Source organism: Castanea sativa, chromosome 5, assembly GCF_040712315.1.
Source record: "Castanea sativa cultivar Marrone di Chiusa Pesio chromosome 5, ASM4071231v1".
Lineage (NCBI taxonomy): Eukaryota > Viridiplantae > Streptophyta > Magnoliopsida > Fagales > Fagaceae > Castanea > Castanea sativa.
The window spans coordinates 16308710-16330888 of record NC_134017.1 but is presented as its reverse complement, the minus strand read 5'-3'; the positions used below and the strand labels follow the sequence as shown (position 1 = coordinate 16330888).

The 22179-nt window shown below is 33.7% G+C and overlaps 2 protein-coding genes across 2 annotated transcripts; both read right to left on the bottom strand.

The window, feature by feature from the left end:
• Window positions 1-1234: 1234 nt before the first annotated feature.
• LOC142634221 (1,4-dihydroxy-2-naphthoyl-CoA synthase, peroxisomal-like) lies at window positions 1235-5750 on the bottom strand. Its single transcript, XM_075808513.1, has 9 exons — window positions 5347-5750; window positions 5133-5255; window positions 3402-3503; window positions 3131-3169; window positions 2826-2924; window positions 2506-2553; window positions 2238-2333; window positions 1905-2027; window positions 1235-1574 (listed from the first exon to the last, which is right to left on the bottom strand). Exons 1-9 carry the CDS (start codon window positions 5638-5640, stop codon window positions 1458-1460), a joined length of 1041 nt encoding a protein of 346 aa, XP_075664628.1. The 5' UTR covers window positions 5641-5750; the 3' UTR covers window positions 1235-1457.
• A 2922-nt stretch (window positions 5751-8672) lies between these two features.
• On the bottom strand, window positions 8673-17682 carry LOC142636497 (casein kinase 1-like protein HD16). Its single transcript, XM_075810743.1, has 16 exons — window positions 16892-17682; window positions 12329-12463; window positions 12123-12196; window positions 11967-12036; window positions 11786-11841; window positions 11629-11700; window positions 11199-11293; window positions 11042-11108; window positions 10813-10942; window positions 10519-10737; window positions 10260-10396; window positions 9908-10082; window positions 9668-9758; window positions 9412-9569; window positions 9128-9322; window positions 8673-9024 (listed from the first exon to the last, which is right to left on the bottom strand). The coding sequence occupies exons 1-16, from the start codon at window positions 17321-17323 to the stop codon at window positions 8965-8967; spliced, it is 2166 nt and encodes a 721-aa protein (XP_075666858.1). The 5' UTR covers window positions 17324-17682; the 3' UTR covers window positions 8673-8964.
• Between the last annotated feature and the right edge of the window lie 4497 nt (window positions 17683-22179).

Here is a 22179-nt window from a genome sequence, read left to right as displayed (position 1 = left end):
AATTGGTATTTATTTATCAACAAATATTTTTCTTCCATTTGAACTCATTTCGATAATTTTTTTAATTGCTTTAAAAGGCTAAATTGTTATGTCTCTTCAATAATAAATCTCTCAAACTATTAATCAGAGAAATCCAATGCCATTTTTGCACAATTTGAATGAATTAGATGATGAAAATGACTTAAATTAGTTAAATATAAATAGGGAAATAACAATCATAAATTAATTTCCATAGTTTTAATCTTTTTATACGAAAGGAGGTTCCTATTCAAAATCAGGAATAGTAAAAGCATAAATTAACAGAGGGGACAAAGCATTATATCAAACTAATTGAGTTTGATGTGCAATGCAACCAATTATTAGTTTTCTCAAATATTTCAATAAGTTTTGGAAAGAATTTTGTAGCTTAGCTATTAAGCACCTCATAGTGTTTTCAATAGAGACATCTAAGGTTCAAATCCCCACCTCAACTATCAATGTATAAAAGAAAATATTTCAATAAATTTTGTTGTAAGAAATTGTTATCTTTAGTTATTTTATAGATAAAATAGAAAGACACTGCGAATAATTTATAGTGATTTGATCATACTATATATATATATATATATGTATGTATATATATATATATGTATGTATGTATTTACAAATTAAAAATTGTATAATATAATGGCTAATATAGATAAACATGTTTTATGCTTACTAAAAATGCAAATATATATATATATATATATATTTTTTTTTTTTTACATTCTTGATTGTGTATTACTATATTTATTTATTTATTTTTCCTTTTTGTTAGACATTGTTTCAATTGTTCCAAAAATAACTAAATGTGAGCAAGAATACCATATTTCAAATCAATTGTTTCTCACATGGTGAAATTTTCAATTGTTTCATTTAAATATTAGAAAAATGATATTAAAATTTCATTATGTTTACAAATAATTACTATAACATAATAAATATATTTAATTTTTCTAATTACATAGAATAAATACTACAATGTTAGTTCCCCACACACACACACACACAAATATTTAATTTTTTATGGCTTTTGTGTCAATTGCTGTCAAAGTAACTAAACATGAGAAATAATGTCATATTCTAAATTTGTTATTATTCCAATTAAAAATTATTTCTTATATAGAGTTTATAAATATAATCATATAAATTCATTTAATAAAAATAATTAATACACAACTATAGATAATTAATATATGCATTTACTCTATTGTTTTATTTGATGAACAAATATTTTGATATAAATGCAATTTTTGTTGAAGTAGAAGCCTAAATAAAGAAAGTTTTAAGAAATGTGTCACATGCCACATGCCACATGCCACAAACTTATGCTCTCCAACACGAGACCTCTGCATACATACGTACATGTGTATATATATATATAGATTTCTGTCATGTTCCAACCAAAGAACCTCCACTTCACAACACAACAGCACCTAAGGTCTTCGAGGAAATTTAGAGAAATCAGGGGCTCTACGTTCCATATAAGCTGTCTTCCCCTCATTACCTTCCTCGGTGCCATAAAATAGGAGTGTAGCATTTCCACCAACTTCCTGCAATGGAAGAACATATTAGCTGAAATATATAAGGAAACAACAATAATAAAAAGAGCACTGATAGTCACACATTTCTTATTATTCACACACCATACATAAATTGCCATATGGACTAAAATTGTGTTTTAAAAACAAGATTTCAAAGGGGAGTATGTAATAAGATTTTCTGATAAGAAAAAGGGAAGTGAAATTGCGCAAGCATCACAGGATACAGGTCTCAAGCATTCTGGGCTATAGCAACCCTCGCTTAAGTAATAGTATTGCCAATGTGGCTATAAAAGTTAGCAGGCAATTACAACTAACCTGATGAATGGATATTAAAGGTACCTGAAGTCCAGCATGGCCATCATCAACTGCATTAAGAGCCGCTTTGAGCACCCGAATTGCAGTTGGGCTGTTTCTTAGGATCTCTCGACACCATTTAATCGTTTCTTGCTCTAATCTCTCCAGCTGGAAAGAAAGTTGAAATTCAGAACTTTAACTGTGTTTATTGACAATGGTTGAAATGACTACATGATTTTTCTTTATGTATAGTTCCAGCATCCCAGATGCATTATAAAACAAAATCCATGTAAATCATGAGAAAAGGCATCGTACTGTTGAGGTAATGATGTTGTACCTCAACAATTTTCAGGTTCTCCTAGACGGAAATGAACTCACCGGTACAACAACGTTTACAAGTCCCATTTTATCTGCTTCAGAAGCTGTATAGAACCTTGCCAAAAACCACATTTCACGTGCTCTTTTAGGACCAATCTGTTTAGCAAAATTTTATGTGCAAGTTATAAAACTTTAAAATATAAAAATAACTCACTTAATTAAATCCACCACACATCCAGTAGACCTCTGTGACCATGTACTGATCAAAGAGAGAACTGTGATGCAAGTAACATTCAAATATTAGGTGTCTTCACCTTTAATGTCTTACCAAACGAGACATAATGGAACTTCCATAACCAGCATCAAAGCTTCCAACCTGCCATATGCATAAAATTATAAGTAATCCAATGACAAAATAAGGAGCACAGCATTAGAACAATAGTTATTTACTAACATTAAGTGACATTTGGTGGTGTAAAAGAGGAAAAAACAACTTGTGAGGTTTGAAGTTCTAGTATGCCATCCTTTAAAAGATGTTACAAATTAAGCAGCTGAGTGGCTCCCAATAACATATCTCTTGTGAGATTAGTTCTAGCACACCAATCTATAATTGAGATTTCAGAACATTAGGGAAAAGGATAAAACTACCTTAGGACCAGTTTGACCAAAAATAGCATTATCTGCTGCAATGGTTAGATCGCAAACCATGTGTAACACATGTCCTCCTCCAACAGCATAACCTGCCACCTGTTTTAAGGATAGGCGTGAACAAAGTAATTAATAGGTAGCAAGTCTGATGGTTAGGAACTGTTAACCTCATAATAAGGAACCCTGAAGTACACTGATTTTTTATTTTTAAAGTTAAATATCATAAGGTACACAACTCAGTTACACCAAGAGTCCATGAAGATAGGACTAAGACTAGATGCAAAGTTGAATTAAGCTGAGTATACCATTGCTATCACTGGCTTTGGAAGACGACGAATCTGTACCTGGTAATGATTAAACAAGAAACATAAAAATAACAAAAAATTAGAAGACTGGCCATGAAGCGTTTGATTTTTCTTTTTCAAGGCTCAAAGGTTACAACTGGAAGCAATATTTAGGGGTAATCATGGAGAATCATGCTCAACCAAGTTTTGGTTGGAGGGCAAGGCCTCAAGGGACTTATGCAAGCACTAAATAGAGTCAAGAGGATAAATTATTTCAGGGTAAACCATATACCTGCAAATCTAAAACATTTAGACGACCAAATTTTTCATAATCAGCATAACCATCCTTGGTTCTCAACGCCTGGTCACCACCACTACAAAATGCCTTTGTTCCCTACAGCATTAAATTGTTAACAACAACAAATCAATACAGGTTCCATGTACATACAGAACATCAATATAACTTGTACATTAGTGGCACCAACATTGTCATATGTTCAATCTTCTTAGAAGGCAAAAGGGCTATTTGTTTTCCACTTTTCCTTGACAGATAGAAAACACATCAATAGTTTTCAATTGGACAGGTTCTAACCAGGGAGCATGCAAATCCGTTCAAGAATCAGTTCTCTTTTTTTAAGGGCTAAAATAATTTATTTTGGCTTTTTGACCCCATATTGTAGGGTGGATCTTGGTCTGTCCCAGTATGGAATGAACTTATAACTTACACATTAGTGGCACAGACATAGTCATATTTTAAATCCTGCTTAGAAGTCAAAAGGAGTATCTGTTTTCCACTTTTCCTTAACAGATAAAAAACACATTAGTAGTATTTGTTTTTCTCGTGCCCCAAAATTTGTAGACACATCGAATCAAACATGTCATCTTGAAGAACAGCCCCCATCAGGCCATCACACGGACAAATGAGAAAGAAAGAAAAAAATCAAGGTTGCATCATGTTAGCTTAAAATTTGAATTAATTTTTCGGAAAAAGAAGAGACTTGATGGCTATCAGATTCTGTTGTATAACAACTTTCATCCCACACACAACATAGCTCATACAAAATAAATATGAAAGTAGGGTCAGTGCACAATCACAAGGACTAATAGTTGAGACTAGTTGCATTCATTAGAGACAACTAGAACTAGAAGGTAGACATCAGCAAGGTGCATGACTCTGAAGCAGTATGACTATAATAGTACTCACTAATTTCTTTAAAAAATTAATAGTACCGACTAAAGACCACCAGCGGGTGCTACAGGTGAGTTTCATCAAAATCAACAACTTAACACACTATTCTTATCAGAGATCAAAGCAGCATCAAGATTCAAGGCATGAAGAGGCAGAGCAGAAGGCAGAGCAGATCAGTGACAGTATACTTGGCTAAGCTACTTGTAGTTTTAGTTTTATGAATTGTATATAGTTTATACGGTATGTAGTTTAGTTGTTTTTGTACATTGTTTAGTGAAGCACGTGATTGTGCACATGTGAGCATTTAGTTATTTTGTTAAGAATCTGTTACAGATGTTAAGTTAGTTACTAAGACTCTGATTTGTATATAAGGAAGTGTATCATTCAGCAACTTAATGAGAAATTCATTTTTAGCAAATATCGCATAATTCTTTCTCTATTTCTATACTCCAAAAGCATGACATGAAGGGCCAGCACAGCACCCTTTAGCAAGACAAGAGATCACTATGGACACAAGGGCTAGAAATCGAAGTAAAACTGTAAATACTTTTCGGTTTGTGTAGCAGCACTCAACAAAATTTTAACAGTAATCGAACTCGCTAACAAACAGACACTAGAATTGACAGATTACTTGTTTAATAAGATTTAAGATACTAAACTTTCAGGCAAGACGAGCATATATAGACGAATTATAAAACTTAAGATGTTATACATTACAACTAAATTTAACAATGTGATTCGTTGGCCAATGCATAAGCTTGGTTGAATTTAATTGACAACTTAGAAAACATATCTAAGGAACTGTAATTAAGTTTCGTAAAGTTAGTTAAATACCTTCCCAGTAAGAATGATAACTCCCACCGAACTATCATCCCTTGCATCGTCAAATGCTCGACTAAGTTCCTTAATTGTCAATGGCCTAAACGCGTTTCGTCTCTCTGGCCTATTAATGGTAATCTACAACAAAGCAAAGAACATAAGTTAGAACCCACTAAGCACTGTGACATAGTAACATATTTAAGAATTCAGTTCCATGAAAAGCTTTGACCTTTGCTATCCCTTCGCCAACGGCTTTCTCGTAGATAATGTCGGTGAAGTGAAACTCATTGCCAGACTCACAATCAGAGGCAAGTTTCCACTCAACGTCGTGAGTGGGAACTTCACCGTGTATCCTATGGTAGCTGTCGTTGATGGAGGCAGCGTTACATAGCTCAACATTGGAATTACCGCCAGTAGTAGTAATTGGAGGCAAATGATGATGATGAAGCGGAATGAGATGGTTGGTCACACAAGCCACTCTTCTTTTCACTGTGTTATAGTCCTTCTCTGCAGTATCTGCCATTGAAGGAGATAGAATATTTAACTACGGTTTTGAGAATTTTGTTCTCGTATTGAAAATGAGAGGTATGAGCTTTAGCCATCATCGGATAAGATAAGGAGACAATGATGATGGAAGTGGCGTCTGGACTTGAGATTTTTTGAGACTAGTTTTGAAAACCGGACCAAACCGGGTTAAGCACTGAAATTGGGAGTGGGTTGGGCCTCTGGGGGAATAGGGATATTTTTTTTATATAAAATCGAGAAGACAATTTCTTATTTAACATTTAGAAATTTTACTAGTTGGTGTTAATTGAAATTTATTATATATACTCTTAAATATAAAATTTTCTTATATTTAAATTTTAAGGTATTAAAATTTTCAATTATATTAGGAAATTGAACTTTTTGAAATGTTGTTTTAGAAAAATTATTATGTACTTTCGGAGTAGTATAAATGCGTATTCTTTCATCTCACATGAATAATGGGTCTCACCATGAATTTAATTAGTGAGACCCACCACCATGAAAAATTATTAGGTATTCCTCCCTCACATGTGAGAGAAAGGAGTATGCATTTATGGTACTCCGGGAGTACACAATAATTTTCTGTTGTTTTAAAAGAAAAGTCAACGAATACTCGTATTTGTTAGCGAACCATTTTAAGAAATTTTTTATAGAAATTTTTTTTAAAAATTTTTTGATAGTTTTTCTATTTCCCATAAAATTGATATCAAACTTTTCTAAAATAGTTTGTTAACAAATATTCTAAGGATACTCGTGACTTTTGTTATATAGTATGGATGTGTTGAAATAATAGTTGGATAGTATTTATATAACTTCATAATAAATTATGAAAAGAATCTTTTTATTTTTAGTCTATATAAATATGATCCATTTTTAAAATACTATTTTAGTCTATATTTGCTATTTTTTTCATATTTATTTATTTTTATATAAATTAATTATTATATCATCACCGCTAATCTCGATCCAACCTTAAAAGTTTGAACCTCTTATCCTTTCGATCATTTGAATGATTCAATTTTAAATACTATTTGAGATAGCAAGTGGATGTTTTGAATTAGTAATTTGAGGTTGTTAACCCTATCATTAAATTTCCACAATAAATTTATTAGGTAGCAAGGTGTTAAAAAGTAGTTCATAGCTTAGCATAGCTGATTATGGGGTGATTTTTAAGCTGCAATGTCTAGGTCAGCTTTCCAACATCATCAGTTGCTATTTTGTCATCATTATCAGTTGAACTCCAAAACCACCACAACTCATATTTGGAACCCAGAGCCACAACCACAACCATGACCGTAACCACAATCCATATTTGTAAGTCACAACCCAAAAAGATTAAATCTAGCATCAAATCCAGATGAAAGAGAGTAGATCTAGGAGAGAGAAAAATGAGCAGTCATAGCAAATCTAGAGCTATTTTGTTGTTTTTTGAATGGTGGAAGGGGGAGAAGGTGGTGGAAGAGAGAGAGAGGAATTTGTGGTGGCAGAGGAAAAGGGAAGGGGAGCAATAGTGGAGCAAAGAGACGTATTTAATAATGAATTTAAGTAGTGCTGACATTTAGTATCTGTTTGGATTGGGAGGTCCGCTTCCATGTTTACGTTTCAGCTTTTTTTTTTTTTTCCTATGGCAGCTTTTCAGCTTTTAAGGGATAAAAGTTACTGTTTACCCATTCACAACACTGTTCATACACTGTTCACAACACTTTTTCATTAAAAATGAGTCTCGCAGCACTATTCATACATTTAAAAATTATTTTGTTACCGTATTTTCAGTTTTCAACAATAAGTTTTATCCAAATGGACCCTTAGGCCCCGTCCGTTTGGAGTGAAAATAAGAGGGATGGAAAACAAAGGGAGGAAAATAGGATGAAAAATAACATTTTTCACTGTTCGTTTGGAGAAAAAAAATAGGAATGATGGAAAATCCGAAAGGAATTTTTTTCTCCCAGGCCCACATATATTTTCCTCCCAAATTGGGAGGAAAACGTTGGGGAGAAAAGTGGTCCTCTCCCCAACCTTTTTTTTATTTTATTTTTTTTCCAACGTTCAGGACTTGAACGTTTTTTTTTTTTTTTTTTTTTTTCAGCGTTCAGGTCCTGAACGTTCTTTTTTTTGGTCAACGTCCAGGCTAGGGCCTGAACGTTCTCTATTTTTTTTTTTTCAATGAACGTGACTTAATCTAATTTTTAATCTAATTTTTACATTATAACAATAAAAATAATAATATAAATTTATATATATGTAATGTGATAAATTTTATATAATGTAATGAGTACAAATAAATCTGTTTTTTACATATTATGTAACAAGGTATAATAGTCAATTTATATAAATTACATTTTCCATCATTCTATTTTTCTTTCCAACCGAACAAAAGAATTTTCCACCCTCCCACTTTTCTACCCCTCCAATTGAACACACAAGAAAGAAAACTAAAATATTTTCCATCCTCCCACTTTTCCATCTTCCCATTTTTCCACACCTTCAACCAAATGTTCCCTTAGTATCAGTATCTGTTACTGATGATTTGCTCCAACATCTACGTTTTGATTTTTCCTTTTTTTTTTTTTTTTTTTTTTTGAGAAGCGCATTTCAATAACTATTTTGCTTTTTCAGTAGATCCAGTACACTATTCATAGAACCTACGATCCTTTCTTTTCAACAAAACTTTTAATAAAAATGAGTCTTACAATATTATTCACATTTTTAAAAATTATTTTATTACAGAGTTTTTTAATTTTCAGCAAAATAAACAGTATCCAAACATACCCTTAATGCAAGTTATTATTTTTGCGTATTCTTATAAACAATTTGAGTATGAGCTCACACTCCGTTTCAGATCTGAGTTCCCCCACCCCCTTCTCAGTCTCCTGTTATCTCAGTTTCACTCTCCACCTCTCAGTCTCTCTTTCCCAAACAAATAGATCAGACTGACCTACAAGAATTTACAACGTTGAAACAAGCAGCCCAGATCTGACCGCTTCGAGCAGTTGCCAGTTAAAAAAATGGATTTTCCTTTGACCTTTCACGGTTAAACCAATTCTGTCCAACCATGGTTTTCATAAAAATGGGCTTTACCTTATCATTGACATCAACAAGACCCAATTTCCGCAAATTGACAAACATAATAAGACCAAAAGAGTTTTTGCGCTGGGTTTAATTTAATTACATTTTAATAAGCCTATAGCAATCAAAATTTCTCTAAGCCTGCCAATGCCACATATAAACATCAAAATATCCCTAATGGATAGTGGGCAATTAGAGCAATGCGATATCTGTGACTCTGACGGTGTGCACTGGAGCCCTAAACAACATTAGAAGATCACGAAACTGTTCGTCCATAACAAAAAGACGCAATATAAAGATTCCTCGTCCACTTCTCCTGCAAGACACATCATTAAGTAAGCATCCAGAAAGATTTTAAAAGATCAGAACCAAACAACTAAATTAAAGCTACTATGTAAAAGTAACATATAAAAATTCACCTTTACATGTGTACTAGGAAAAGTAGACGTTCTAAGTGTTTCTTGAGTTGAATCATCTTCTGTATGCCTCCTCTTAGGAACACTAAGAACAAAAGCTGCCTGATCGCAAGTTGCTGCAGTTGCTGTGATTCGATATCCATAATCCCACCGCCGGTGAATACCTTCACTAGGGTAATGGAAATCTAGTTCAACAACCTGAAATTTAATAAGCATTAACAGTCAGTTATTGATGCTTATACTCCACACAACATATTCATATATATTGTTATTGAATCCAAGATGACCTGTCGAGAAAATGCTGCACCGCGAGACATGACAATTCCCCATCTGTTCCCAGAGGTGGCCATAGTAGTTACGAAGAAGCCCTCTCTCCATTTTTTGTTTATCCACTTATAAGGAAATGATTCACTAACTTTGTATGACTGCTGCACATAATGCGTACCTGACTCAATAAATCAGAATTAGAACTTGGCCAGTTAGACCACAACTAAATTACACAGGGCACAGAAAACCTAAAATATAAGCATCCTTGAGACTAACCCTTAGACATTATTACTAAGGAGCTCCCATTTGTAGCTCCAGCTATTGCACTGATATAATAGTTCTTTTCCCACTGGTCCATTATCCATTCCTACAGGCAGAGAGAAACAGTACATTAGATTCTTTACTAAGATAGACAACATGATGACAACAGAAAAGTGTGAAACAGTTGATGAAAAATCCATAACATTAAATTAGACAGATGCTTCAAACTAATCAAATATACAATTAGCAGTGTACCTTGTGAAGAAAACATGGTGAAAGTTCATAAACTTGTGAAGTAAAGCCAGTGCCTGCATCCATAATTAGGGCCCAAAGGTTCTGACATGAAGCTACACTGCTGACATATAATCCGTCCTCATATCCTTTATCAATGTGCTGGGACAGCCTTATATCTGCCACATTGTAATGATACCTACAGTGGCAAGACAACACAAACTCTCACCAAATCCTAAATGTTCTAAAGATTTTCCACATTCTGATCTTATGAAAAACAATGCAAGACTACAAATCACAAAAGGATGACATAATGAACAAAAAGTCATAGTGATAAGAGAATGATGCGTCATGCATGACTAGAGCATAGATGTACCTTTGCTTCATAGGTTCACGCCCATTGTAAACACTAATCCATTGTTTAGCTGGCAAGCCGTTACGCACCTTCTTCTTCGGTTGACCATCCTCTTCTTCCTCCTCCATAGCCAAACGGGCTCTCTTATGACCAATAAGCTTCACAAGAAGTAAATTATGCCTTAGAAACAGCCATTATTACCTTCAAACATTAGATAAATAAACTCCAGCTAAAGAGTAAAGTATTGACAAAGACGAACACTATAGGAGAACATCATTACCTTTTGTGCACCCTCTGTGTTGATTGGCCGGATGTCAAAATTTGGGCAGATAATTTCATCAAACAGCGAAATGTATTTTGCATATTCCGGTTCTTCATCAAACTTCAAGTTCACCACATGTTCAACAAATTTTCTGAAAGGCTGTGGACAAAGGCCGCACATCACTTCTGGAGAAGTTGCCATCTTCTTCTTGCAAACAAGGAACCCCTTATTGTCTCCCTGCAAACATCATTATGTTACAGGATTAGATGCTAGACAAAACAAAAACATTTCACAAGCAGAGAAAGGACAAACCTGATACCCTTGCCAAGGCAGACGACCTCGGAGAAGGAAAATCAGTGTATATGCAAGAGATTCTAGATCATCTCTCCTGCTACCAGTTCTCCCTAAATGAGCATGTACACTAGCATAACGCACTGTTCCCCTGTCAAAACACAAAATAATGAGTCATGGAGCAAAATTCCAGGTTAAAGCAACCACATAAACATTTTGCACACTATCCAGATAAAATCAATGGTCGTACCTGAAAACATCTGGTCTTTGGTCATAGTCAACATGCAATCCAGTATTACTATCTCTCCACCTAGAAGCTGTGAGCCCAAGAAGGTAATAGAACAATGACTAATGCACAGTACATACAATAATTACTTAAAATTATAATAACTTCAGTGAAAACGTACCTAACCCAAGATCAACTAGGAACAGTTTTTTCTCGTCAGGAGTTCCTGGAGTACCAAGCAGAAAATTTTCTGGCTTTACATCCCCATGCACATATCTGTCAAAAGAAAAGAAGGGGAATTATTGTCATAATTCTAACACACTGTAGAATATTAGCTGATAGGTTACTTTTCGAGCAATTCCTCTATCAACAGATAGTAAAAATGCATGCATCATTCCTCCATAACAGACAATAAACCACGGAGGAGAACGGACTAAATTTCTTCTGGATAGATACCCTCTAACTTGCAACAAACACAACATAAGTACAAAAAAGGCAACCCCCCCCCCCCCCCTCTCAAAAAAAATCACCCGGAGGGCTGGGGGCAGCAGAGTGTGATCATCATTCAACAAAAACACAAGCCTAGTCCTACCAGGAAAAAGAATTCTTACCCTCGAGAGTGCATCTTCTCCAAAATGGATATTGCTTCAATGGCAATACATGCAACCATTTCAGTGGACATTCTGAAAGTCAAAAATTGCCTTAATAACACAATTCACGATTCAAAAAAAGATTAATGAACTTAAAAGTCAATTTCATTGAACTCACATATGAGAATTATTATTCCAAACATCCCACAAGCTCGGACCGAGCATATCCATAACCTGCACACAACAAAGTTTTCTGTCAAAAAACCATTCCAAGAATAGGCCAGTGTGGACTAAAAAAAAGCATCACACTAAAGCTCTACATATTCAGAATCAACAAGACAATGCAGGCAATAGCATACCATGACATAATAGTTGCCCTGTTGACCTTTATAGTGTACACGAGGTACTCCATGACTGCCACCAAGAGTACTACAAGCACAAAGAGTAAGTTCTAAATTCACAAATATTATTTAAATTCATAACCATAACAAATCAAATGAAATAATTACACTCACGTGTACACCTGCCACTCAGATGGTGGTCCATAATTACATCCTTTGCTACTTTTGTGCTCAAATTTTAAGGCCACCTATTTTACAAAGTCAACATAATGTTTATTTGGAGGGGGAAAAAAAGAGAGAGCATGAGGGGATAAAAAACATTTTTTTGCAAAAAAAAAAAAAAAGAAAAGAAAAGAAACAACAAAAAGTAAATATCATACCTCAACAGCTCCAGATACGGTAGTTCTGTCATTTGTATTTACAGCAGAAACACGCCGCCCAACATAAACTTGTCCAAACCCACCCTTGCCCAACTTTCTCTCTGTTTTGTACACTGGGGAACCACCAACCTGAACCTGCACCAACAAATCCAAGGAATCAACTACAAGTCCTGTTAACAAAAGTGGGCTACAAAAACTAGATCCGTTACAATTTCATCAATTTTTAGGGATCTATCGAGTATCCACATTTTCCTACAACTACTTTCATAAATGGGATCAATCCAGTGGGAACTCACAATAGTAGACCATTGATATGACATATTTTACCATATCACAATACTTAGGCTAAGGCTGTCATATTTTCGGATTCCCAACTTAAAAAATCAAAATCCTCACACTGAAAAATGCACATGTTCATCCAAATTGTATAAAAAAATTCACTGGTTGCTAGTTATGTTCAGTAACACCAGAATATTTGGATCAGAAGGATCATAGCATCCCCTGTAAGTAAAATACTGACCTAGTAAAAATTCCAAAGCTTATAATGCTAAATCTATTAACGAGGAAAGTCTAATATACCCAAATCCAAAATACACTTATATGAGCTGCGTCATATGCCTGTTCATAAAAGCATCAAGCACATGGACCTTTTGAAGGCTATGCACAAAGCACAAGCGCAGATACAAAGCAAAGTGCACATTTACCAAAAAAATATAAAATAACCTCTAATAAAAAAGATTCATAGCATATAATTTAAAATAAATATATACATATATATAATAGAAAATAAAATAAAATAATAATACAATTTGCCTATTAGCTAAAATAGATAGTGCAAATGAACAAAGTTTATAATTTCAAATTTTACATAAGTTCTTCCAATTTCTTAAAACTTTCATAAAGTAAATTTGAAATATCAATGAACGATATGATAATAATTTAGTCCTATAAAGTTTAGACAACATTTTATATCATCTTCTTGTGCTTATAAAAATAATAATTGTGATAGCCACGATCAAAAAAAGCATATGGTTCAATCTAAATATATCCAAAAGACAAAGACCAACAAACACAGGAATAGTAGATTATCATGGTTTTTGTCCTTTGATATATAAAATAAATAAATAAATAATGTGTGTAATATAGCACCTTAAGAATGGTGTTTTAATAATATAGCAATGATCCATGTAATTTCCTTCAAGTTCAAGCAAATAATTTTAATGATTTATATATTTTTAACAAAAAAATTAAAAAATGTACCTAGGTGTGCTTTGTTTTGTTCAAAAAGCGCCAGAATAGCATGCCTAAGGTGTGCTTATTATATGACCTTCGCTTCAACCAAGGGAAGGGTTGATATCTTAAGGCTTTGATCTTTTTAGCTTTAAGTGCAGCAGTGCATCTTTAACAACAATAATATGTCAGATTGTAAACAATCAGCAGTTTCTTTGCAATTCCATATAGCCTGCAGCCTCTTTTCCTCATATATTTAACCTTCAACTAATTAAATAATTCAGTTGTAATTTTGTACAACTCCCCATTTCTAATATGATTCCAATTTGCTATTGCACTTTTTGGATTCCACCATGAACAAGACGGACCAAATTAAGAATAACAGATACAGGGGCCCCACATGCATATATCTTCAGTATCAGTTTCTAGAGCAAACGCTTCAAAAGATTCGTTAAATTCTATTTCATTGTCATTATTTGTAGATTCTCTCTCATAGTAAAATGACACCCATTTACAGAAAGCAATCTGAAATGATGCAACCAATCAGAATGAACACATGCATATTATCAAGCAACATGGTGATCATATTAACTTGAGTCTGGACAGAAAATATAATAATAAAATATACAATTGACACTGCTGCCACCAAACATTTCATATTTCTAAATGGTTAAATGAGATAGGATAGGGGAAGGAAAATCGAAATAAAAGAAAAGGAAAATAACAATAGGACAAATCCTAAACTTCACCACCTAGAATTCGTCCGTAAACCTAAGGTATCACCGCCAGACAAAGAGAAAGACATTCTCTAATTATAAAATTTCTAATCAAATTGTAATGTTTTCACAATTACAAGAGCCACTATTTTAATAGGGCTTCCAAGATTACATCAAAATAGAAATATCCTATCAGGCCACAATTATATCCCATAAAATCCTAAACAAAATTAAATATCAAATTCAAAATACAAAAAGAAAACTAATTCAAAAATAAAATCCAGTACCCAAAAGCTGAAACAATAAATTTTGGTGCTCCATGCATCATTAAAGAAAAAGCACTTTAAAAAAATAAACCTAGTGTGCACGTTCAGCTATGGATGATTGATTTGTTATGACTTATGACTTTGCATATTCGTCTATTCAGGATTTATTTTATGGAACCCACATGTGATGTCCAATAGAAGTAAAGTTGTGTGATTTCAGAGGTCTAATTATGTGTAGGGTCAAATTTTTTTTGGGTTTTTCTTATATTAGTTATGGTCTAATAAACCTAAACCATAAATCTATCTCCCCCCCCCCCCAAAAAAAAAACTATAGTCAATTTTGTATTTGGGGGTAAAAATGTAATTTCAGCCATTCATGTGAATCAAGGATACTTTGGTATTTTAGTTGGTCTAGAATTTTCTATAAGATCAGTATCTAGATTTTCTCTTCTTTGAGACCAAGTTAGTCTTTCATTAGGCTGTTAGTTTACCAGTCAAACTAAGAGTCCTAATACTGCTAGTACAACAAATAGTCAATATACCCAAAGAAGATTTGGAGGTGATCAACAAAATATCGAGTGTTTTGAGTATTGAAGCACATTGGCCTTATTGTTCCTCTCATTCATTTCTTCTCTTTTTTCTTTTTTCTCTCTTGTGGTACTGTTAACAGGTATTGTTCATAAAATCCTTGAATAGCACAAAATCCTCTCTTTTCCCTCTTGCTTACAACCCATAATCAAGTCCTTTCTTTTACATATCAAAGCCCTAAAACCACACATTTTCTTCCACCAAATAGCCATATCACATAACTCGTCAAACCACCTTTTAATTCCTAACACAACCCCATAATCCCTTCTTCAACAATTTCTAAACTCTACATCCACAATTTCTCCTAAGCCTAAATCCCACAATCACAGTAGGACAAATTCTCCAATTTGACCTACATCAGCCCATACATGCATGCATGCAAGTGTGCACGCACACACATGTATATTAAATCTAGCTTTGAGTAACCTAGATTTAAATCTAGCTTCAAGGGATGTGAACAGAATATCCTTGAAATTAAAGCCTTCTTCCTTCATACTTTGCTGGATTGGAGTGTTACTTTTTTCTCTTGTTTTTCTCTCTTAAATTTGTTTGATCATTAAATGTTGAATTGATTGTACTTCTCTCTTAGTACACGGTGGTGTACTAGACTACTAGGGTTGTTTTCTTTCTAACAAAATTTTTTTTGTTACTTATCAATAAATAAATCTAGCTTTGAGTAACCACTTAATTGTTATTATTAGTAGATAATTAAAGGGACTCTGGATATTATAACACTAAACATTAATCATAATAACCAGTGTCAAGATACTAAAGTCGATGTCATATAACTCATCCAAAAAAACAATTACTCTGCTAATGAAATAGATCAAACTTCAAACAACATACATTTGACAGGAAGTTAAAACTAAAAAAATATTCTCAACCCCATGGTCTCATATTACATTGGAAACCATTGGAAAAGGTCACATGATATAGTACCAAGGCCAAAGAACAAATACTAGTCACCATTGGGCTACTTCAAACGATCCAGTCCAACCACTTCCTAAAGGTGCAATTGGTTTAAGGATTTAAAAAAGGAATTTAAAGAAGAATTGTTTGATATCAACTTTAACAACACAACAGATTTGGGCTTTGAGAATTTTTCACCAACAAAAAATATTTAAAGATAATCCACACATTAATAAGATTTGCACCAATGAGCTCTAGCTCAATTGCCACATCTCCCCACCCCCCACCCTGCAAGTTTTTTTTTTTCTTTGGGATAACTTAGGGAACCTTCATAAAGATGAGCCATTTGGACCCACCTCTAGCCAGTAAAACCTACAGGCTAGAACCAATTGCCAGGTAATCCGGGGGCATTCACACTGATGAGTGAGGTTATGGGTTCAAGGTCCACTAGGTGCACGTGTCACTTACTAATCACAATCTATATATATACCAAGAGGTGTCAATTGAGCTACAATATGAAAAAGTTATGCCACACATTTAAACTAACATTGGATTCCAAAAAATCTCTTCAAATACTTCCCACGCAAATAAAGAAATCACACATTCTTCATTTAAAAACCCTAATTTCAAGGACTTGAAATGAAACAACCACATTACCAATGAACCCAAAACCTACATTGTAACTCAATGAAACAAACAGAACCACCCAAAGTTCAGAAACAGCTTTCAAGATTCACCCTTTGCAACTATATAGGTAAAAAAAAAAAAAAAAAATTGCTACCTAATCAAACAAGCAACAATGTATATGCATATTTATAAGCAATTCCAAATGTTAAAAAGCCGAAAATACAAACCCTATCAGGAATAGGAGCGACGCTTCCTTCATCATCGCCACCGGCATGTGCCTTATCATTACTTCTCCCCCCACTCTCATTATCATCCATCTCCTTCTCCCCTTCCTCCTCCTCCTTCTCCAAACTCCGATTCTCTTCCTCCTCCTTCTTCTTCTTCTTCTCTGCGGCTTTCGCGGCGCCTACGTCCTCATTGCCCACTCTCTGCTTCTTATTGTTGTTGTTGTTGTTGTTGTTGGTATTGGTATTCGCTGCCGCGGCCGCCGCACTCCTCCGCCGCGTCCTGGTCGCAATAGCCTCCCCTACTTCGATTCGATTCTTCAACGGCTTCCTCGGCTCTTTCTGCTTCGGCTGCGGTCTCTGATTCTGATTCTGCTTCGCTTCTGCTGCTGCTCTTGCCCGGCTCTTGCGCACTTCGCTACGCAGTACCGGCATCGTTCATCTACCGTATCTCATCCTCCACCTCTCAAAAAACCAAAAAACAAACAAAAAAACTCTCTTTCTTTCTCTCTCCTTCGCAAACGCACAAGAATTCTGCTTCGAATCACAATGGAAGAGACAAAGATCCGTAGATTGTGACCGAAAGAAGAAAAACAAGAAAATCAATGGAGAATCGAGCAATGAATGTGCGAAGATCGGAACCTTTGAGCCCAGAATTCGAACGAAAACCAGTAGATCGTGGCTTTGTAGCAGTGAAATTAGGGTTTTGAGAGATCGGAAATTCGGAACTGACTGAGAGAGAGAGAGGACGAGGGAGTAAACAGAGGACTAGTTGTACTTTCAGCGAGAGAGAGAGAGAGAGAGAGAGAGAAGGGGATATTGATTATATATATAGTTTTGTTGATTTTGGGGGAAAAAAAAGTAGAAGTGAAAGTTAATGACGTGGGAGAGTTAGGGCCGTTGATGGGGGTGGGAGTGGACGGTGAGATTGGGATTTCTGGGATTTTTTTTTTTTTTTTGAAAAGGAAGTGATGTGAAAGTACTGAAAAGGACTTAGTGTTTGAGATTTTCTGACAAACCTAGTCAGGAGGTAAAGAGACGGAAATTTTGAGCGCACGCTGTTTTTAATTTGTATAGGGAGGTGAGCTGAAATCTGAACCGTTGATCGTCATAATGTTGGATTGATCATGAACTAGTTTTTCCATTTGCTGAACAAAAAAAAAAAAAGGGATAGGGATTGGTTGCAATTATCTCATCCAAACTCAAAATTTCTGTTCCCCCCCCCCCCCCCCTCCCCAAAAAAAAAAAAACTCAAATTTTTTTTTTATCACTTTTACCTTTTTAATGTGTTTAGAGACTAATTTATAAGCTATTTTTTTTAGCCTTTTTTTTTATTTTTTGCAAAGTACAAGTATATTTTAGTAAAAAATATTTAATAAGATAACTAAATAAGCTGTTTTAAAATAATACAGAAAGTTGTTTTTTTCAACTCTTATTCTAAGTCATTAAGAGCTATTGTATTAGGTGTTTGATCTCAATAAAAAAGGATTAATGATGAACTAGATAAGCAAAATATTTTTAATGTTATGGTCTGTAATATATAGTATAATCCAAACCAAAAAAGAAATAATTATATTTTTCTAAATAAAGATAAGAAATAATAAAGGCGAACAAAGATTACAATTTTTTTTCAACAATAAAAGAGAGATTTTGCCTTGCTAAAATTAAAATATAAGCTTACTTATAATATGAGCATGATGAATTGACAATTAGTAGCTTAATTAAAAATTATATGTAAATAAATTGAAACTATGTTAATAATTAGTTAGTCACATAATATTTTATGACATGATATCTATACTATATGTAAGAGGATTCTCCTCTTTGAGCTAGACTTATATATGGTTTAGAAATACCCATAAATCTTAGGTTTAACAAGAAAAAACTTGAGAACAACCCAGTAAAAACATATCCCAACTCCACTTAAAAATTAAAATGTATATAAAATATGACACTCTCCTACTAATTCATGTCTTTAAAACATACTTATCCAATTTTTTTTAAAGAAAAATTATGACACTAGAAAGAAAAAAAATTCATCACACGCTCAAAGCACGTGTAACGTGGCTAGTATACATATATTGAGCTACTTTGTAGAGTGTATAAGTTTCTTTAAAATTAAAATATAAAATTATGATATATAATTAAAATAATTAATTAAATGAAAATTTTGGTAATTGAATTTTAGTTATGGTAGAATTTTAAATTTCATGGATTTTAATTAGTAGAGTTTTATGTAAAGTAATTTTTTTTTCAGAATCGTAAAATAAATTATTAGTAATAAAGTTTGGTAAGCTCATTTATTATTCAGGTAGAATTTTAAATTTATTGGAATTAACGTATCAAAGCATTATGTAAAGTAAACTATTGAATCCAACTTATATTTTTTTTGGTGAAAGAATCCAACTTATATTAGTATATAGGATGTGGTTTGTTTGACTTAAATGTGGACTTTGATGCCTTCGACAATTCCTTAGACTTTGTCATATATCTGTCATATATCCGTACATGGTACATTGCATATAGCCTTTTATCTTTTTTGCTGAGACATAACCATTTTCTTAGAGTTTTTTCTTTTTTGCTGAGACATAACCATTTTCTTAGAATCATATAGACGTGATATCTCTATGTTAATTATTACCATATGGTAGAGAATTGTCAACGGCCCTACTACATGAATATTCCAAACAACCTTCTAGGCTTCTACATATTCTAAGATGAAGCAGCTCTCATAAATAATAATAATAATAATAATTGTTATTATTATTATATAAATTTTAAGAATTATAAGAAGAAGAAGGGGGAAAGATAAAGATGAAGTTGCTCAACCAGTCAACATCACCAATGAAGCATGGAGTAATTTTTTACTTTACTTTGGGCATATTTTTTAGAGAGAGAGAGAGAGGGAAGATTCAAACCATATATATAAGACACAGTAAAGAATGTTGAAAGCTCAATAATATAAATGCTAGAGCTAATTTAGACCCTCAATTTTTAATTACGACTAGATTAATTTTAAGCTAAATACAATTAAAGCAAAATATACGTAATTAGCCAATTAATTAACGAAGCATTCAACAATTGCATGGATGAATATAAGGATGCAATACTTAAATGCAAAGGGCAATAAGGTAAATAATATCAAACCCAAGATAACACCATGATGTGTCATCGAAGAAGAAAACCAAAGAACTTAACGTAAAAACTTCTCCATGTCCCTCCAAGCCGAAATGATCCATTAAATAAATTGGAATACAAGGATACCAAAAAGATCTTCCAAGCATATTCTACCCAAAGTACTTGAGCTCTCAAAACTCCAGCTACCAATGGACTTCACTAAGCCTTATTTTCACTATCTTCCTAGATCTCACAGTATCGCCTGATTGCACCACCAAGCCTCACCGACTTATTTTGGCAAAGACCCAATGCTTCCCAAATTCCAAAACACTCTCTACACTCAATTTGGGTGCGCGTTGTGTTTGGGTAAAATCTCCTCTCAAAGTATAACAATAGAAGAGAATAAGAGAAGAGACTACAAATGAATTCTTACTTGAGAATAAGTAGCTCTATCTAAAAGGTGAGTGTTGTAAAAACCTCAATCTCTAGGGTTTTCTATTTGATAGCCCCTTTAGAATTTTGTGGGTAATGAGGATATACATAATGTGAGTGAAGGATAGGAGTCACACACAAATTCCAGCTGTTTGAGCATTTCGTGGGTCACTTCACGATTTAGCCAAGTCGTGAGTTACTCATGAAATATACTGACTTTTAAGCTTCTGGCATGTGCTTCTCATGGGACATTTGCGGGTGTTGTAGCTCGAGCTAGTCATGAATTCCAATGTCTGGAGCAAATCTTCACCACTTAAGACTAAACCCAGTATAATTAAATCCCATAAAATACAAGAAAATAAATTAATAAAATTACAACACCTTTGTCATGAGATACAACCAACATAAATGTTATGTAAAAAACATAACTTAACAAATGTCATTACCATTGAGCTATTACTTGAACTCCCATAGTATTACTTGAACTCCTACACTATAGGATTAAGTTGTGAAGATAAAAATAATAATAATAATAATAACTAACCTCTTTCATAAGCTAAAAAATTAATAATAGAGACTAGAAAGGATGCTATGTGTTGATTTTGGGTGGTACGATTTCTTTATCTTCTTATAAATTATTAAGGTGTTATGTGGTATTATGCACCACTTTAGTATGACCCTTTTTTACCCCCTCTTTTTAACTAAGCAAAACTAGATCAAGATCCTTTTAACTACAAAACAAGTTGAAAAGGTCATGATGCAAATTTAATGTTTCACAAATATAAGTGTGTAAACAATACCATGACATTGAAAGGTAAATGGCATGTCGTCAAGCCATAGCTTGCTGCTATAGGAATTAGGTTTCATGAAGTCATTATTGAAGGGGATGCATAGATCATCATCAATTTACTTTAGACAAAAGAAGAATGTTTTGCAGAATATGGTCATGTGATTGAAGATTGCAAATCCTCAGCCTTGAATTTTAGAAAAACTTTTTTTAATCATGTTAAGCGCAATGGTAATGTAGTAGCTCATGCATTAGCAAAGAAAGTAAAGTTTATTGAGAAGTTTCAGATTTGGTTAGAAGAAAGGATGATGTTTCTCCTATTGTAACCCATGACATTTCCTAGTTTTTATGTAATAAGATAATTGTCTTGTTTTTTTTTTTCTTTTTTTTCTTTTTAAATGGAGATAATTACAATACTAAGAAACCAAAGTTTATAAATATTATTGGTTATTAGTAGCACCCGGTATTACTTAAAATTTGTAATATTTAATTTGGTACATTTCAAAAAGGATCATGTTCTCTCAAGTTCAAGGATTTACTCACTTCATTCAAGTACACATGCAACCATGAGTCCATATACAGTACTACTGCCACCTCACATGGCATATAAAGTCATATATCAAGAGACTAAAATCAGGAGAAACCCCTTTTGTACAAGACGCCTTTTATTAGCACGAATCGTGTTGCCTGAACCTTTAACTTCCTAGCGGCTTCCTTGCCATCCGATAACATGCCGTCTTTTAAGTAGGAGGTTATTGGTGTAGTCCAATTGCTTTTAGAACCTATCTCCTGCACACTAACGCTGTCTATAAATGGTGAATTTTGAACAAAGGACAGTACCTGACTAGGGAAGAGCATATGTTCTACTGATGCAACATTGGCAAGACGGTCAGCTTGCTCGTTCTCCTCCCTTGGGATTTGAACAAACTTCACTTAGAGATTGTTCGTTTGATTC

Bases quoted from the DNA above. Each gene is read 5' to 3' on its own strand.
- LOC142636497 (XM_075810743.1), bottom strand. From the start codon at position 17,323: ATGCCGGTACTGCGTAGCGAAGTGCGCAAGAGCCGGGCAAGAGCAGCA. The intron at 11,842-11,966 runs GTATGCTATTGC...TGTTGTGTGCAG, and splicing joins AGGGCAACTATTATGTCATG to GTTATGGATATGCTCGGTCC. The intron at 11,109-11,198 runs GTACGTTTTCAC...TTGGGCTCACAG, and splicing joins CCTAGTTGATCTTGGGTTAG to CTTCTAGGTGGAGAGATAGT.
- LOC142634221 (XM_075808513.1), bottom strand. From the start codon at position 5,640: ATGGCAGATACTGCAGAGAAGGACTATAACACAGTGAAAAGAAGAGTG. The intron at 3,504-5,132 runs GTATTTAACTAA...TTAATGCTGTAG, and splicing joins TTATCATTCTTACTGGGAAG to GGAACAAAGGCATTTTGTAG. The intron at 3,170-3,401 runs GTATATGGTTTA...AATCATTACCAG, and splicing joins TAAATGTTTTAGATTTGCAG to GTACAGATTCGTCGTCTTCC.